We start from the raw sequence: 19,456 nt of genomic DNA, 5'->3' as shown, positions 1-19,456 counted from the left end.
CACTGAGTTGCTAGCCTTTTCCAGAGCAGCTCACAGCAGGGTTAAATGTCTCGAGAATGAAACCATCAGTGGGAACATGACTAAGATTAAACCTCTGACATTTATTTTGTAAGACATATTCTAACCACAAAACCTCCCTGCCACCTGCTATATTTGTCACAGCCAACACTCGCTGCTAGAACATGGTCTGAGATGGCTGAGTTAAACAAGATTCTGTCCTTTTGTTGGCCCATATTTAAGACCTGGAAAGACGCTAATATGCATTTTGTGGTCAGGCTAATGAAAAGATTCCCTGTACTGAAGCTTGACTTAATGAGTTAGAAAACAAACAAAGATGAGTTCTTGTTTTTGATTAGGTAGCATCCTTTGGGGTCATGTATACAACGTGACAAAACAGAAACTGTAAAAAACTGTTTATTATTTAATCTAACAATTGTAGCATCATGCTTTCCCTTTTCGTGGATTTACAGAAAATTAGAACTGATTTAGTAAGGCTAACTAGTACAAGCAAAGATATGCTTTGCTTTGCTGGGACAAGCCTTGAATGGGTTCTTTATGAAGATTCAGTGAGAAGACAAAAAGGCCTGGTGCTGGTAAACTCTTTCCATGTGCTGGTGTAAAGCTAATAGTCATGTGAGCGGCATCTGATCCCATTACGTTGGCTGTCATTAAAGGAGAATGTGAGTTTGTCATGTTGGAGCTCTAACCTCAGAATGTGTGCTCATTCAGCTGACACACACGCACAGAATTATGCAAAGCATGCAATCACACATACAAAAAAATTAATACCTGCAGAACCAGGCAGTGTAAACACACACACACACACACACACACACACAGAACCTAGTTAACCCTTCCTTCAGTCTTTTGGTTTACAGATTATACATGTTCAATACTGTAATCCCTATATGTTTGATTGCTGAGTATCCAGTATGTAAAAAGGAAATATCACATTAGTTCTCTAATGAAAGCGTGTTGTCAAGAGAATACCAACCTCTCATTACTGAGACTGGATGTCCTTTTTTCAGTATAGCACTTGATTTACTATACAGTGTATGCGATGACTATATTTGTATGTGGAATATGAGCAACTACTTTGATACACATGCACTGGAGTGAGCTGAAGTCCTGCCCTGCTTCTGCCTCTTTAAAGTTTTTCTCATCACTACTTTTCAAAAGCAGGGAGATATTTTTTTTTTCTCCATTTGCCAAGATGAATGGGTTCTTTACTACTGCCCTGGAGACTAAAAGTTTAATTCTTTGTCATTTTAACAAAGATAAAAGACCACCTCTGTGGCTTATACTCATGGGAATTGTTGTATAGGAACGCTAATACAGTAACTGTTGTTTTCAATCAAGGAAGTGCTTTTTTACTTCAGAATATTGGTTAGAAAAACAACTCTTTTTACTTGCTGGTTGCTGTTCTCTGCTGAGTGAGACATCTTTTCATCTGATCATTTAGGTTGTAACACTTGTTATTTAGTTAATTCTGCCGGCTCACATGTATGGTAACAGTTACTTTCACGTACAGTAGCAGGCTAAAGTATGACCCTTATTCTGGATCTGTCACTATCTCCATCAGAGTGTGTGAAGCTGCTGCTGTCTTCGGGATTTCCTGCTGATGTTTCGGATGAAAATGGATACACACCCTTACACTTTGCTGCTGCCCAAGGCCACAGCAGGTGAGCTCATATAAACATTTTAGATGGGTCTGCCCCAATTATATATTTAAATTAGACATTTAAAAAAATGTTTTGATGAGATACTAGGTTTAATTAAATCATGATACAATGAATGAGTGTCTACTTTGATAACATGTATAAGTGTAAAACTGAGTGTAAACACCTGGTCAGAAATACGGATGTGCATTATGTTAGTGAGATTCATTAAGTCTATTATACCCATGGCTTTGTTTTATAGATCTCTGTTCATCATAAATCTGTATGCACATGTATGTGCTGAATACTCCCAGTTTTAGCCATGAATTGATGGAAAAACTCCTTTCATCAGTCATTTTTACATAAATACATATGTCGCCATCACAAACAAAAGGTGTCTCTGGCCCTTAGAAATTTAAATGGAAGTCGGTGTGTGTTCTATCAGTTAATGTGTCTTTACACATATTTTTCTGGAAAGCAAGCACAGCTGGAAGCTCCCATGAGTAAAATGCAACATCTATGTCAATGCCATCGTGTCTGCTCATTACTGTCACAACACCAGTTTCAAATGGAGGAATGTTCGAAAATAATACATACTATGAAGTCAAGACTATCCGCATTGCTTTAGAATCCACATGAGGCGGTTTCTTTACTGCTAAAACAAACCCAGTTTAGAGCTTCGACTGTGTAGTTGCGATGAATGTTGGATGCGTGGAGCATTTATTCAGTTGTGCTTTTCCTCCTCAAACATTACGAGGTGCCTCATTACTGAGAATTAAGGATGAGTTAAAACATCTGCTCCTTCAAACTTTTTTACTTTTGAACACTCACATTGATCTTGATGTTTGACCAAGATGGATTCCAAGCTCACAGTGTCGCTCTGTCAGCCTCAGCTTTGTGAGCGGGCTTGCCAAAAGACACGATGCCGAGGACCAGCTGGGGAATGTGCAGTGTTGTAATATCTGATCACTGGGTTATTTATAGAGTGGGATATCCAAAAGGCATGCTGACATACCCCCAACCACATACACACACACACACAAACAGATCTTACTTGATGATGCTCACTGGTTTTAAAGGGGTTGTGACTCAGTGGTTGTGTGAGCAGGCAGGCTCAGTTTTCCTGATGACCTGAAGTGCAGTCATTCTGCTTCACTACTGGTCAGGAGTGTAATTATGTCTTCCCTTGTGTCTGAACAGGTGCAGCATAGGGAACAACAACAACTTTAAAGAGGTACTTAGAACAAATACAGCAAAATATCTTAAATAATTACCAGTAGGGTTGTTAATGCGTTCAAGGCACCAAAGTTTTCTTTTGCCAGACATGGACATGTTGTACCTTCTTTTTAATCAATCAATCAATCAAACTTTATTTATATAGCCCTTTACAATAGCCAACTGGTACTCAAAGTGCTTTACAACAGGATAAAAACAATAATACATAAAACAAAACATAAAACACGATTCAGAAATGGTAAAAGTGCTGCAGGGCATTAAACGCCTTCCACAAGTGCAATAAAATGAATTGAATAAAATTTGTATAAAATTAAGATAATTAAAAAAGAGCGGCTAGAATGATGCATAGTGGCCCTAATCAGAGTTCTAACGCCAGTCTAAAGGTGGGTCTTAAGCTTCGATTTAAAAAGGCCGAGATCAGTGATGGTGCGGATGTCAGGGGGCAGTTTGTTCCACAGTCTAGGAGCAGCAATGGCAAAGGAACGATCACTCCACTGTTTAGATCTCGACCTTGGGACCTCTAAAAGAAGCTGACCCGAAGAGCGCAGGGTTCTACCGCAGTTGCGAAAAGTTAAAATGTCCGCCAGATAAGAAGGTGCCAAGCCCTTAGTGGAAATACAATTTTGTATTTTCTTGAAATACAAAATTTACGGAAATATTATGAACATTATTAATTATGTTGTGCAGACTCCTATAATATGTCCATAATATGGGTCACGTTACTGTTTGTACACATTTAGTTTCCCTGTTGTTTGTTTCTTAACATTGCCCTCCTCCCTTCAGCTGTGTGGAGGTGCTGCTGTCTGCAGGAGCTGCTGTGGACTCGGTGGCGGCGGGGGGACAGACCTCCCTCTTCCTGGCCTGTGAGGCAGGAAGGCTGGACTGTGCCCGAGCCCTGCTGAACGCCGGAGCAGAACGCTCACTCACCACCGCAGTAAGTCTTTCTTTGGCACACTGGCCTCTGTCTGTACTTGTGCTGCGTGAAATTTATGAATTTGATAGTTAATTTAATTGATTTGGTACAATAAAAGAACATGTCTTCTTATGTGCATCATACAGTCAACTCCTCCTGTCTGCCTGGATTAAGAAAAAAATGGTTTCACATAGTTTTGATTTTGTATTATAGGTTAGTTCGACGGTTGCATTTAAATAGATTTTTAGTCTTTTGACTTGTGCAACGAGATTGATTTGTCAATGTAAATTTCATGATATAAGAAACTCTCAAATCTTCACTGTTGTTTCTCCCATTTTGTCACCCGTTAGTAACACTCTTCTTTGTTTCACTTTCGGCCTGCTTCACAATATTTCAGTATTCTTAGGGGTATGATCACCTGATTGGTATGAGCCCATTAATTAATGGACCTTCTGGGTTTCCGTGGTAACCATAAGGGCCTATGAGTTGCTTTGGCAGCATGCAATGCACCCCTATATTTAGTTACCTGCTTTGCTCTACATTTAGCCCGACTACCCTGCCGTGCCAGAGAGCTGTCAGGATCGCTGAAGCATTTTCTTCCAGCAGAAAATGTTGGCCACTTTATTGGGTCGAACGTAATGAATTGACATGAAGAAGGTGGTCTAATGTAGGTTGTGAGAACAGTGTGAATGTCTTGTCAGAGCTCAGTTTGGTCAGTTTTTATGTCGTTTTTGTCTTTTAATATGATTAAAAACTACAGAAACAGGCGAAAAATTAAGTACATTTATTTGTATTACTCAGTTGCATATTTTTATGATTTCATTGCATATTTAGCAGTTGATTATAATTTTCAGTATTTCTGAACAGTAGTTCAGAACAGTAGTTTTTGCTCATTGATCAGAGTCATCTTGGAACAAAGAGCAGAACTTTTTGAAGACTAGGCATGAAATGTTTCAAATGATTTGTTCTTATCCATGATTGACTGTAAAAAATTTTACAAACTGAAAACTGAGAGTTCGGAAACTTACAGTTTATTTACTATTAAGAGTGCTTGAATGTGTGAAAACTAAAGTTCAAACTATTAGTCTGTTACCTGATTGGTTGACATAATTTTAGTTGTCAATGATTCTGATTATAGAAAGTTACAGTAAAAAAAAATTATACTAAAAATTTGCTGTTATTGGCAGTCCTGATCTGATCTAATATGCAACATCGGACACATTTTTGTTCTCCGGTTAGTCAGAGATAGAGTTTAAAACAGAAGATCATTTCAGCTCTTCCTTTAAAAACACAATTAATGTCAGACTTATGAAATTCACCCTATCACTGAACTGAACTGAACTGAACCTGTGTGCTCGGGGACTCACCTTTTCCTCTCTGCAGGATGGCTGCACGGCGCTGCACGCTGCTGTGCGCTCAGGACACGTAAACACCCTGCGTCTCCTCCTCTGCCATCCAGCACCGAGTGACCCTCCTGATTCACCCACCAGCCTGGCACTGCCTGCTGCCCTACTAAACCAAGCCAACAGTGATGGCTGGACCACTGCACACATGGCTGCTGCACTTGGCCTCAAGGTGGAAATAAAATGAATATGATTGGTGTAAATGTGTTTACTGACCCAACCATGATGTGCCTAGTATATCTTTCCAGCTTCTTTGAGCCCATAGTGTTGTTTCATAGCATCTTTATTCACCATAGGATTCAGTCCCATTGGCTAGGGCTGCAATGATTCCCGAGTAACTTGATTAAAAAAAAATAATCGAGGAATTTCCTCTGCCTCGAAGCCTCGTTTAATCAAATTTAAAGCTCACGTTTCGCACGGATTCCTTTTTTAGTGTGACACAACGTGCTTACGTTACAGCAGGGCTACTCGATTACATGTTCAGCTGAGCCAGATTTTCTGACCAAAAAAATTAACGGGACCAGAAATGGTCTTTGACCAGTAAGTAGCAGTTACAACTCGAATAAATCTATTTATTTATTTTTTTTAATTTAATCAGATCTGACAAAGGCAAATTAAAAATACTCATAATAAAATAATGAAAATGCTATCCATTATCCACATAACGCGAAGGGATGCTGCTGTGAGGCTTTCTTGGGCTGTGCATGGCCGCTCTATGGTTGTACAGCTCCTGTTGTAACATGCAATCAAACTCTGCGCTTGAGCAGCCCTCTCCTGTGATCCTTCGGTAAAATTTGCGCAGAAAGTCTGGTGTTTCTCGATATGGTGCCTCCGCACATTGTAATCTTTTAACACCGCCACGCACTCATTACACATTAAACACATCGGTTTTGCGTTTGAATGTGACGGTAAAATAAACAAGCACGACTTCAATGCTTTCTCTTGTATGTTTATAATTGGGCTTTAATAAAGCAAAAGTATGTTTTATCCGGTTACTCGATTAATCGATGGAATATTTGATGGGATATTAGATAGAATACTCAATTACCAAAATATTCGATAGCTGCAGCCCTACTATTGACCTGCTGGTTTTGCCGAACAGCAGGCTGAACATTAGACCTAACACCAAACATTTATCAACTTTGTAACACAGCTGTAATCTCAATAACAATGCATAAACTCACCCTACTACTTTGAGAGTTGGCACACCATTATCCTGTACACCGTGGCACAATGTTATCATTTTTCCATCGTGTGTAATTACATACACTACATGGACTTTCTTCTTTCTCTCCAGCTCATACGTAATCCCCTACATATCACTCAGTGGGTCTACATGATGAGATTAATTCGATTATAGCTATAGTTGGGTTATGCTCCTTATTTGAGGAAGGGAAATTATCTTTGGATATATGGCGTTGAATGAATCGAATCATTGGCACAAAGCATGTCATACCTCGATACGATAGGTGGCGCTGTACCCATTTCAACTATTGCTAATAGAGCCACTTCTGGTTGACCGCTTCACCACCAACAACAACAGCAAACTCATACATTCGAGAAAGATGGAGAACGAAGAGCAAGACGAAGCTACGTCCCTCTACATTTGGTCTGTGATGAGCTGCTTGTTGCACAAACGTGATGCACAACGGCGCGTTCTCCATCGTGTTGTTTGTTTCTTTCCGACGGCGGCGACAACAGTAATATCGTCTCCTTTGACTTCCGGTTCACGATCCCGGGAAAAAATCTTGAGCTGTGCAGAATGTAAAATCCAATTGACCACGTGCTTCACCATCTACAAGCAGGTTTAATGTGACTTTCAACCGAGTTATCCCGGGGTCTTAATCCGATCACAAGTAACCCGATCCGATTCAATTTCTTGACAGATTAAGGTGTATACATGAACGTTATAACTCAGTCTTATTGTAATTTAGCCCTTAATCTGATTTTTACAGTGCCATGTAACCCCACCGACTAACTAATGTCCAACCTTGTCTGTCTCCACACTGGCAGGCTAATGGGATTATTGGAAACATTCAGTTTAAACGAATGGAAGAGACACTAGACTGGACTACACTGCAAATAAATTGAATAAAAACATCTGTGATGTGTACTTACACAATAACATGCACCTGTGTGGTTGCATATACACAATTTATAGACAAGTTGTACTCATGGTGGGAATGTCTCCTTTAGTCCTGTTCTCATATTGTTCAGATCTGTGTTTGTGTGCACAGGAGTGTCTGGAGGTGCTGTGCAGCCACAGTGAACAGTACATTGAGAGGAGGGATAAGTGTAACCGCACTATTCATGACGTGGCAACTGACGACTGCAAAGATCTACTTGAAAATCTCTGTGAGTGTTGTGCATGCATCTGTGTCCTAATTAGTACTGCAGTATCCTGGGAGTTTTTTTTTGTAGTTTTGTATTTAGAATTTATAGTGGCTCCAACCAGGCCAGAAACAAAAACAGACCATCACCCCAGAAGTAAACAGCAATTTATCCAGATGACAGGTGGTACATCATTTGAAAAACCAAAACTGAAGTTGAATGCCCACAAAAATTTCCCCCTGCGCAGAGAACCTGTATACACTCATAATAGGGTTGGCTGTGGGGGAAGGAGGTAGATTATGTTATATTTTTGCTGCTGTGCTGATGGTTTGAAGTGCTATTGAGTCAGACCCTCAAGACCAAAAAGCTCCAAATGGCCTATCTTTCAAAGAGTGATCACAAGTGAAACATTTCTGCATAAGTACAACATTCAGGCCTAATTTTCCAACTGCTGTCAATTCTGTTCCCTTTTTTTTTTAACCTTTATTCTGTGTAACCATACTGTGACCTAAAATGATGACTCTCCTCTCCTCCTCCTTCCCACAGATTCATACCGGGTCCTGGTCTGTCTCCAGTGTTCAGGTGTAGGAACAGGGTCCATGTGTCCTCTGGAGACTCTGGAAGAAGAGGAGGCGAAGGGGATCGCCAGCAGCCAGATAGTTCTGGGCAGAGTGACAGTCGACCGGTCAACGCGTTGGGCCCAGCTGAGTGCTGCCCTCAGTGACGCCATCACCTCCCACCTTCAGACACTCTGTGGAGAATCTCAGACAGGCAGAGAGGAGGCACAGCGCCCTCTGCTAGGCCTCGGCCCCGCCAGTATCGCCTCAATCCTTATCGGTAAGGAAACACACTTTTTCTTTTATACAGCTGTCTTCATGTCTCTGTTTCTCTTTTTTTTCCTTCTCTCCTTCTTTCAGCCCCTTTCTCCCTCTCCATCCTTTGTCTCTCCTTTGTCTAATGTCTATCCCTCTCTCACCACTCTCACTTTCTTTCCTCTGTCCATTCTACTTGGTCACCTTGTGTCACAGCTATGAAATAGCCTATACGCACAAAGTGGACCCAAGAGCAGACTCAACACAGAGGTAGATCGATGAAGGGTAGCGATGATGTGATAATAATGAAGGAAGATCACAGTTAGACAAGGTAGGTTTCACTAAGAAAAAACACAGAGAACACTGGTCGGCCTGATTACCACGAGAACAAAGAGAGCAATGTGGCGAAGACTGGAGCTCCTGCAGATCCTTAAGAAGCTGCGCCAAATGATCGCAGATTAACAACAGATGTGCTCCAGGAGCAATCCAGACTCTGCCCAAGCCTTCCTGGATACCTGCTCAGCCCCGCCTGAAACTCAGAACACAAAACACCACAGCCAAGTCCAATCATGACACCTTGCTTGTGTGCTTTTCTCACAGCACATTGAAGGGACAGAGGGAGGCTTTCCTCATGATCTGTCTATGACGATGTGTTAGCGCCTCCTCTCGATTCACTCTGCTACTTGTTATGTATCTGTGCAGTTACAGTGGCTTACAGCAACAATTTAAAAAAAAAAATAAATAAATAATAATAAAAAAGAGCAAGATCAGGTGTACCATGTTGGCAAAAATCCATCCCTCTGGTTTACCAACAGGTTGATAAAGTGAACATTCTTCTTAAATAATTTTTTTATGAAAGCTTATAAAAGGTCTTGTAAAGTACCCTGCAGCAGATATGTTGGATATCGAAAGCCCTGGGGTCAGAGTTAAATAGCTTCTGTGAATGTGTAAATTATTTTATGCTTGCAGTTCTTGACAGTCCTGAAAGTAAATCATGTCAACAATTGAGAGAAAGATCAATGAAATGAACGAGGGATAACATACTTATTGGCCAAAAAATCTGTTTGGTCTATGAACCACACCAGTCCTCTAGTCATGTTGTCTTCTAACAGCACCTCTGTAAACATCTTGCAGGATTATGCAGTAGTGGAACGGTTGAATTGATTTGTTTACTGCAGTCGGGCTGCTTGTCTCACACCCATCGAATGATAGGTGTGAATGAGTGCAACAATCAGTGTTGGATATTTCACTCTTAGGTATAATTTGAAATTGGGGGCTTGAAAAGTAAACAACAAATTATTTACTTAAGTCACATGCAATATGGATATTATGAAATGATTATTTGAGAGGTGTTACTGGATTTATTTCAAGGCTTTTTGTTTTTTTGGAGTCCTAGAATGGTGCCACACTATGGCAGCCTGTTGCAGTAACTCTCATCATATCGTGTCTGATTTTCTAATGAAAAATCATTTTCTACACTGGTTTTGATACTATGCTGCTGGAATTATTTCTGCTGGTAATTCTGGCACTTTATAACATCTGTTATGGTGAGTAACCTTGCCAATGGGGAAGTTGTTTCCCTTTGCAGCTGATTGAGCTCTTTATAGGCCAAGTAATGCCTGGAATATGATCCCAAATCCTAACAAGTTGACTAGGGGATATTGTGGATGTAGGGTAGGAGCAAAATGGAGGGCAAGGAGGAGGAAGTTTAAACCATTTTTTTTTTCCTTTATAGTCACGGAGACATGGGGTCAAATAAAGTGGACGAGCTTGGAGCGCTGTTGAGGACAGTGCAGAAATATTGTAGTATTTTTTTCACTAAGACAAGGCTGCGGGAACATATTCTGAACTTCAGTCCCTCTCTACTCAGCTTCCAGATAATAAAAGACTACAATCAGAGCAGTATGAGTGAAGAAAGGTGTGAATCCTGGACATGTTACTGTGAGAGAGCATCTCTGCATCCTGGTTATTGAATTATCAGCTGCGAATTTCCATCGATCTCGTCTACTGAAAGAGCTCACTTGTGTTACCTGCTGATGCTGCATTTAATGTCATCAGATTTGTTGTTGCCAAGCTACAAAGACAACACCCCAATGCATTTATAGCAATTTCTGGAGATTTCAGCCACGCCTCTCTGTCTGCTACATTACAACAGTTTGTTAACTGATGTTTATATGTGTATATATATTTTTTTTTATCAAAATTTTGTACTGCTACACTATCATCTCCCTTTGGGGATTACAAATGAACACAATCAGTATTTTTTGGTGATGCAAATATGGCATATGAGATGACTGCCAAGGCCAGATTATGTTTGGATTTGAGTTCTGTTTTTTTTTATGAAAAAGTTGGCTAACTAATGGAACCATTAACAGAACTGCTCCTCTTGATGCTTCTTATAACATGGATCTCTTACATATGGTATAAGATGTAATTTGTAAAGCTGCTTTTCAGAGCTTTAAATGTTCAAAGATCTTTTTTTAACTGTTGAATAATTAATCTGTTAATTAATATGTTGCTCCTGTGTATCAATCATCGCCGGTGCGTGTTTGGGTCACGCTTCCGTTGAAGGCTGCTTTGGGTTCGAGTTACATGTGTGTCAGACATGATTGTGTGTATGTGTGCAGGCCTGCCTGAACCCAAGAATGGAAAAAAAAAAAAAAAAAAGGAAATCAATGTTGTCTGCCTCAGATGGCAAGAACTGCTCGCCAGTTTTTGTCCTGGTCGTCTCCTGTTACATCACTCTGTCATTCTTACTGTTTCCTCCATGCTGGGAAATATATAAACTGTTTTTTTGTGTGTGTGTGTGTGTGTGTGTGTGTGTGTGTGTGTGTGTGTGTGTGTGTGTATTTAGATGATGATGGTGATGGAAGATAGCTGAGGAGGGATGCATAATGGATGAGGTTGGGGGAGAGTGGGAGGAAGGGGAACTAGAAGCCAATTTAGTATAAAAAAATGTCCATCTTCTGGGTCAACCAGGATCAAACTGCACACATGTAGGCAGTAATCTTGTTACATTAATTTCTCATTTCTGTATTTGTTGTTAGATGTATATTCACATTAGATTTATGTATCTTTGTGTTGAACTATTTAACACCTCAACATTTTACATGTTCCAATTTATTGAATAATAATCTTGAGTAAAACATTGTAATTCTTTTCTCTGTATTTATTATTAATCAGAAAATTTGGACTGTTGTGCACCTAAAATAGATGATTTCAAAAGTTAATCTTGCGCTTTAATAAATGACACATTTTCAGTTTAAGAACACTCAATTCAATGATAACATAACTGATAGACAAATTAGATTTATAAATGATTAATTGAAACCTGAAAACAAATTTCACAGAGTTATAATAACATATTAAACTAAAAGTATATTTAGGGATGGATTGTGGATTAATTTAAATTTTGTCCAGAAAAAATTCCAAATATCTGCTGGTTTCACTTCTAAGTCTAAATATATCTTGCTATGACAGTAAATTGGATATCTTTTAGGTTTAGAATGTGGAGCAAATCAAAGCTATGGGGACACTTCAGCATGGACTCCAGGAGTAGATGATGGATGTTTTTCACAATTGGCTGCAATTTTGTAGACTAACTAATGCAGTGGACATATAAACTCCATTTCCAGAATGATTGAGAAGCTTCTACGATGTAACAAAAAAATCTGTTCTTTGTTAATAGTTTGAACCTTTATAAGAAAATTAATTTTAATGTTCTCACAGACCATCGTCATTGTATTTAGAAAATATAAACAGATCTAAAATCTGATGCCAGCCATATTTACTCTTGTGTTACATTGCCCTTCTTTTTGTTTATATGTTCCAATTATTTGGAAACTGAAGACACTCATTGTTGCAGTGAAAGACACTGTCTTACTGTCCCCTTCATGATGCTTTATACATTTCTAATAGGAGATATATTTGGACAGCAGGCAAGCCAGTCAAGCACACGCTCTCTGTCTATGAAGCCTTCCTGGTAGTCACACAGAATGGGGTCTGTTTTTATCCTGCTGAAATAACCAAGGGCCTCCTGGGAAAAGACTTCACTTTGATAGTAGCATGTGTTTCTACAAAATTTTGCATCATTAGTGCCTCCACACACATGTGTAAGTCATCCATTCCATGGACACTGATGCAAACCCATATCATCATAGACACTGGCTTTGGCACCATTCAATCAATGTAAACTGATGTCTTCTGTCTTACAAGGCTTGCCTTATGTTTTCATTATGATTTCAGGTTACATTTATAGAATGTTTATAGAAGCAGAGGCAGACTGGGTGGAGTGACTCAAATTTCTTTTTAGTTTTTCAACTGATTGATGATTCTTTGGCAGATTTTGACACAAAGTGGTGGGCACAATTAAGATTAAGATTACTTTATTGTCATGAAGTCCCATGAAATTACTCCTCCGCATTTGACCCATCCAGGTTGGCACCTGTTTAACACACACATGCACAGGGTCACACACTCATGGAGACAGATGCCATTATTACACTGGAGCGGTGGGCAGCCAATCACAGCGCCAGGGGAGCATGGGGGTACGGTGCCTTGCTCAAGGAGGACTGCTGTCAGTTCACCAATCTGCTTTTCTTTTCTTTTTTTTTTGCGGGGAGAGTGGGAATCGAACCGCCGATTATTGGAGGATCCACTCTAAGCACTGAGCCACGGCCAACCCACCCTTGTTTGAAAAGGCTAAGCCGTTGGTGGATGTTCTTTTCATACCCAATCCTGACACTTTCATTTGTCACCAGTTAAACTTGTTGTGGAATCGTCCAGCATGTCGTTACTTGTATTTTAGTATTGCATCAAATTTTAGAATAGGTTGTATTTTCTAAATACAATAAAGCTGGTCAGTGAATATTCTGATTATTAATAGTCTACTGTACTTGTGCCTTTTTTAAAAAAGTTTAAGACAAATAAGCTTACATTTTTAATGTAAGTTTTTGTGGCCTTTTAGAAAACTTTCAAACTTTTCTGAATGAAGAGTTTGTATAATCATCAGGTTAAAAGGTTTTGAAAGTTAGAGTTGGAGCCCTATCTTCCCTGTATACAATTAGCTTCTCCTTTAAAGCCATACATTTGGTGCTTTAGGTATTAATGCATATGTGGCAGAAATTGAAAAAATGTTTTAAAGACAGCTAAGTGACAGAAAAAGCAGCAGCAGTATTTTCATTTTGTGTGTTTGAAGCCAATAGCATGCTTTTGTGTTTCAAGGATTGTATGTGATCTTTGTACTCATGTACATTGTACAAGTATTGGTACAGTATGTATAACTGACGTGTGATGTTCCCATCTCTTCTTTTCTCTTCCAGGAGATACAGAGTGGTTGCTCGGTCAGGAGCTGCCTTTATCCCCTTGGGACCTGGTTAGAAAGCCTCACAGCCAGTGCATCACCATGCGCCTCAAAGGTACAAACCTGGCACCCCTAGTCTGTGCTCATCCAGTGTTACTGACCCAACAGTAACACTGAATCAGTGTTACTGCTAACTAATGCCATTTGGTAGATGAAAGGTTCTTACAAATCTCTTTTGGATACATTTGCAGTGTAGACCCAGATGTACCTACCAAGCCACATCACATGATGGAAAAGTCAAGCCAGGACACGTTTACCAAATAACTACTTTGATCAGATAATAACCAATCTAAATCAAGATCAAAGAAATTATTTAGACCTTTGCAACACAGAACAGGTGTGTGTGCTTCTTAGGTCACAATACACACATTTTATTTTAGAAAAACAGAAATCGGATATTTAGCCTTGAAACTCATAATTGCAACATGAAAAGTACTATTTCAAAGCACAAGTGCAGCTTGTGTTGTACTGGGAAAAGGTTGTTAGTTCATACATACATAACTTCATACATACAGCCAGTGCTGCACAATTTCACACTTTACAAAGAGCTAGTTCAAAGTTCACTTGACACATATTAAAACTGAAGAAGTGTTCATGTTCATATTTTGCCATTTGAAATGATTATCTAAATTCAGCACGACAAAATTAACTTGTTCACATTCATTTCTGACTTTTTATGACCTCCTCTTCTACTAACCTCCTGACATGATACATACAAGGACTGCCACAAAGTACTAGAACATGGGTTCGATGGCCATCTGAGCAGATGTGACCACATCTGTGTATTCTATCTTTTTTATAAAGACCCATCAAGATGCTCAAAATCAAACGGACAAAAAACTTTTAGCATTTCCACAGACCAGTGAAAGCATATTAGCCAGCAGAAGCCCAGTGACAAACACTTCAGTCTCACAGTTCACATCACAGCAGCGAGTGAAACGGTGTACAGTGCAACTTCAAAAGATCTAACAACAACAATAACACAGCAGTAGCTGTTTGACAAAGTCTGGTGTGTTAGGACGGCAGAAGATATGATGCAGCTGTCTGCATCAAGGCCAAAACAAAAGTTCATTCGTCATTACAGGTGCTGTCCTCTGGCTTTCTTCTACAGTCATGGATTACATTCCTCATATTCAGCTAGTTGGTCTTGTTTTTTTTTCACTCTTTTATAGCTCTCTTCTCAAACCTCTTTTTGTTTTGATAGACAACTTTTGTCAGTTTCTGTTATTCTGTCTGCTGTGGGAGTGATGCTGCATGGTTCTACAGGTCTGTAATTGCACACATCTGTTATTGTCCTAACATTAGTTTTATATATGCCTGCAGAAATCATAACAAGGTCCATGCAGGCACATTGCTTTATAACACGCTCACTATTGACTAAAATATTGTTCAATGCGGCGAGAAAGATCCACACTCACTTCACATTTGTCAGTTCACTAAGATTAAAAGAGTTAGAAGGTACAAACAAATTTATTGATGTACAGAAAATGGAAAATGTTTGCCGATCATACTCCAATGGGACATCATGCTAAGCAGGGTGCTGATAAAGGTGGCGGAGGATAAGGTGAGATTATTATAGCAGGGACTTCAAATGAGGGCCCTAGGGTATCAAATGGAGGTGGAGATGGGGAGGAGTTGGGTTGCGTGAAAGTCAATCTGTACAGAGAATGATAGAACCAGAGAAAGATTTGAAAAACTGGGAAAAAAGTGTGCAAGAAGATTGATTGGGCCACAACAGTGATCATGAATGAGGGGAATTTGACAGCGTCAAAGGTCAGAAAGTGAAATGGAATGCTGGGCAGGTGAGAGGAAAGAGATCTTCATCATTGAACTTTTGCAAAAGCAGATTTTATGAAATTGAACAAGCCAATTTTAACGCTTTCATACACACCACTGCAAACAGCACAGTCAACAGAAAAAACCTACATCAAACAGCATCAGTACTCCTTGGCATTTGTTTTGTGCAGGTACTGTAGGTTGCTCCAGGCATACACAGGCATACACAGATATTCTGTGGATTTAGATAGTCACAATGTGTTTATCTTCAAGAATGACTTTGTTCTCTGACCGCTGAGATGCTTCATGGTTATATGTTGTATAAGAATGTATATGTAGTCACACCAGAGAGCCTATCCCAGCGGTCATCGGGCGAGAGGCGGGGTACACCCTGGACAGGTCGCCAGTCCATCACAGGGCCACACAGACAAACGAGACAAACAACCACACACACGCTCACACACACTCCTAGGGACAATTTTAGAGACAACTATGAATTAGAACCACTAAAATGAATGTAATATATTAACATATTGACATACTTGAGGAAAAATGTCTAAGCAAATTAAATTTTTAGATTTTAAATTAAACAATGTACAATTCAAAGTGGGATGTATTTGGACGGCCAACCACTGTTGACATCTGTTGATGGAAGAAAATAACAGCTGTGGTTTGAGTTTCCTAAAATTCTCAGCCTGGTCAAGAGTTAATTTCTGGATCATCAGTTGTGTTGTGTAGAGCTGGGGTTGGTAAAAAAAATAAGGTCTACACAATGAAAAGCCCTATTTGACTACTATTCTAATCCATATTATGGCCACTCAACTAAATAAAGAGAAACGACAGTCCATCATTACTTTGAAACATGAATGTCAGTAAATCTGGAAAATCTCAAGAGCTTTGAACGTGTCCGCAAGTGCAGTCACAAAGACCATCAAACACTATGATGAACCTGGCTCTTATGAGGACCGCCCCAGGAAAGGAAGAACACGAGTTACCCCTGCTGCAGTGGATATGTTCATCAGAGTTACCAGCCTCAGATGTGAGCCCTCATAAATGCTTCACAGAGTTCAAGTAGCAGACACATCTCAATATCAACTGTTCAGAGGAGACTGCATGAATCAGGCTTTCGTGTTCGAATTGCTGCAAAGAAAACACTTATGAGAAAGAACAACACGAAGAAGAGAATTTCTTGGACCAAGAAACAGAAGGAATGGACATTAGACAAATGGAAATCTGTCCTTTTGTTTGATGAGTCCAAATTTTAGATTTTTGGTTCCACCCTCCATGTGTTTGTGAGACCCAGAAAAGGTGAGAAGATGGTTTCTACATGTGTGGTTACCACTGTGAAGCATGGAGGAGGTGTTATGGTAAGGGGGTGCTTTGCTGGTGACTCTGTTGGTGATTCATTAAAAATCCTAAGCACACTTAACCAGCACGGCTACCACAGCATTCTGCAGTGACATGCCATTCCATCTGGTTTGTGCTTAGCTGGACCATCCTTGGTTTTCCAATAGGCCAATGACCCCAAACACACCTCAGGGCTATGTAAGGGCTATTTGACCAAGAATTGCTCAAATATCAATTGAGATGGCCGAGTTGGACCACAGAGTGAAGGCAAAGCAGACAAGTGCTCAGCACATCTGGGAATTCCTTCAAGACTGCTGTAAAACCATTCCAGGTGACTACCTCATGAAGTTGATTGAGAGAGTTCCAAGAGTGTGCAAACCTGCCATCATTTTCCAGCAATGTATATCATAAAAGTGCCGTCTTGTTTGAATTCCTCCCTGAATGCTCATTCTAAAATAACCCATCTACAACAGTCGCTGTCTTTTCATGTGTGCTCTTAATGTATTTGCATATTATAGTGGTGTTCTTTTACCAAATCAGTACTTACTGCTGTGTCAAACAATTTAGCTGTTAATCTCTGAAGTTAGCTTTCAGTGCTCTTTGGTGCTGAACTTTTAACAATAAGAATGCTAATCTTAAACGAAAAAATTTAACTTGCCATTATAAAAAAGAACTGGGACCAGAACACTCTTCGAAATCAAACCAGAATTGTACCCAGTCAGCAGTTAGAGATTACAGATGAGTCACTGCAGCAGCACTGAGCAGCAGACAGTCTCTCTGCTTCTGTTTTTGTGCCTCTGTTCCTTCAATTGCTTCCTCTGTATTTTTCATCTCAGTGAGAAAGGAAAATCGACTGTCACCATGAAAAGCAGGCAGAGCAGCAGCTGAGTTTTCCATCTCCTGTGTTCATTCGGGAATTGAGGTGTTTGTGTGTGTTTGTGGGATGCATCCTGACTCAGGCATCCATTGCAGTGTCTGTGATAGACCAAGAAATGTTCTCCACTCTTACCAGTGACAGACAAAAGAAGGATTATACACACATTTTACACACTGTTGTCATTCTATTCCTGAAGGCTATAAGGAACAGTAATAACTTAGTCACTCAACTATGAGAAAATATTTTTTAGCGATAAAATCTAAACACTATATATACTGTATTTGTAAAGATGACAAAATGTTTGCTTGTCTGGAGAGTGGATGTGCATCAGTGAAGATAAATAGATGTGTTTGGTCTTTTTACAGTAAACTGGATGTTTTGCACATATGAGATGTCATTTATGAGTGTGTTACTATTTTTGCTGACTAAAAATCCTGTTTGCTTTTAAAACAAGCCAAGTCTAAGATACATTAGTTGTGCTGCAGAAATTATTTGTACACATTAGAGAGGAGAAGGTGGAATTGGGTATCAGGGCAGCATTCTTGCAGCGATTTACATGGAAATTTAAAGTTGAGTTACATGTTAAACCTCAACCAAGCTTTCAAAACCCCACGTTTAGACTTACTCCTGTTCATCTGTAAACTGCAGTTAAAGGCTATGATATGTATGTTAAAGTATGTTTAAAAAATAAAGCATTAACAGCTATTAAGTGAGCAAATACCCATACTTAACATTCCCTCATTCTGTTGTGCTATATTTAATATATCCATATTATATTATATTTAACTGTTATCCATCGTGGATAACCCCAACCATCCTCTCCACCAGCTGCTGGTTGGACAGCGGAGCTCCTTTTCCAACAGGCTCATCCAGCTCCGCTGTCACAAGGAACGATTCAGGAAATCCTTCCTACCAGCAGCCATCACCATCTACAACACCTCCCCTCTGGCTGGAAGAGAACTTCAAGCTCAATAGGCTTGAAGTCTCTCCTAAAAACAATAGCAATGACAATTTGCACAACTGCTCATTTTGCACTAATAACATTTGCACAAATATCATCATAGTACAATATAATGTAAATTATCCATATACCCTATATTTTATCCATATACCCTATATTTCTTATCGGTTCAGCCTGCTCAGTTGAATTTATTTTTACCTTTATTGTTAAATGTAAAAATCTGTTTTTATTTAGTTTACTGATGTTTACTATTATTATTATTATTTACCCTAATCTTCATACTATAGATTTGTATATAGCTAATGTTTATTTCTCTAATGTTTATTCTATACTGTAGATTTGTTTATAGCTTATGTTTATTCTCTATTTTTACACTATTCTATCTGCTTGTTTTTCCTTTAATTGTTTACATATCTTTTATACTGTACGCTGTTGCAACACAATAATTTCCCAAATTGGGATGAATAAAGTATCTATCTATCTATCTATCTATCTATCTATCTATCTATCTATCTATCTATCTATCTATCTATATTACAGGCCCTTAGCTGATTAATGACAAGTTAATAATTAATTATGTGTGCATCGAGCACAGTAGGAACAGTACTGCATTGAACAGGTTCAGTTGAAGCACATAAATCGGAGAGGATTTGAGGGTTTATTTGTGTGTGTGTGTGTTTTTGACAGGTCTGTCTGAGTCTTGCCTTGACGAATTGGCTCTGGAATCCCTCTTCCCCCTGCCACTGCTGCACAACTGTGTCCGCCTGGTAAGCTCATGCA

The 19,456-nt window shown here is 39.4% G+C and overlaps 1 protein-coding gene across 2 annotated transcripts in view; it reads left to right on the top strand.

The window, feature by feature from the left end:
• Nucleotides 1–19,456, top strand: part of cttnbp2 (cortactin binding protein 2) — a 96,363-nt gene that overhangs the window by 60,320 nt on the left and 16,587 nt on the right. For both annotated transcript variants that reach the window (XM_075470538.1, XM_075470537.1), the window contains exons 6-12: nucleotides 1,583–1,682; nucleotides 3,678–3,828; nucleotides 5,191–5,382; nucleotides 7,448–7,565; nucleotides 8,088–8,378; nucleotides 13,675–13,770; nucleotides 19,364–19,443. In XM_075470538.1, coding sequence (XP_075326653.1) covers nucleotides 1,583–1,682; nucleotides 3,678–3,828; nucleotides 5,191–5,382; nucleotides 7,448–7,565; nucleotides 8,088–8,378; nucleotides 13,675–13,770; nucleotides 19,364–19,443 — 1,028 coding nt within the window. The remainder of the gene's footprint in view (nucleotides 1–1,582; nucleotides 1,683–3,677; nucleotides 3,829–5,190; nucleotides 5,383–7,447; nucleotides 7,566–8,087; nucleotides 8,379–13,674; nucleotides 13,771–19,363; nucleotides 19,444–19,456) is intronic.

Source organism: Odontesthes bonariensis, chromosome 7 (genome assembly GCF_027942865.1).
Source record: "Odontesthes bonariensis isolate fOdoBon6 chromosome 7, fOdoBon6.hap1, whole genome shotgun sequence".
In the NCBI taxonomy this organism is placed as follows: domain Eukaryota; kingdom Metazoa; phylum Chordata; class Actinopteri; order Atheriniformes; family Atherinopsidae; genus Odontesthes; species Odontesthes bonariensis.
The sequence above is the reverse complement of the archived record's forward strand: the minus strand, read 5'-3'. Positions and strand labels throughout refer to the sequence as shown.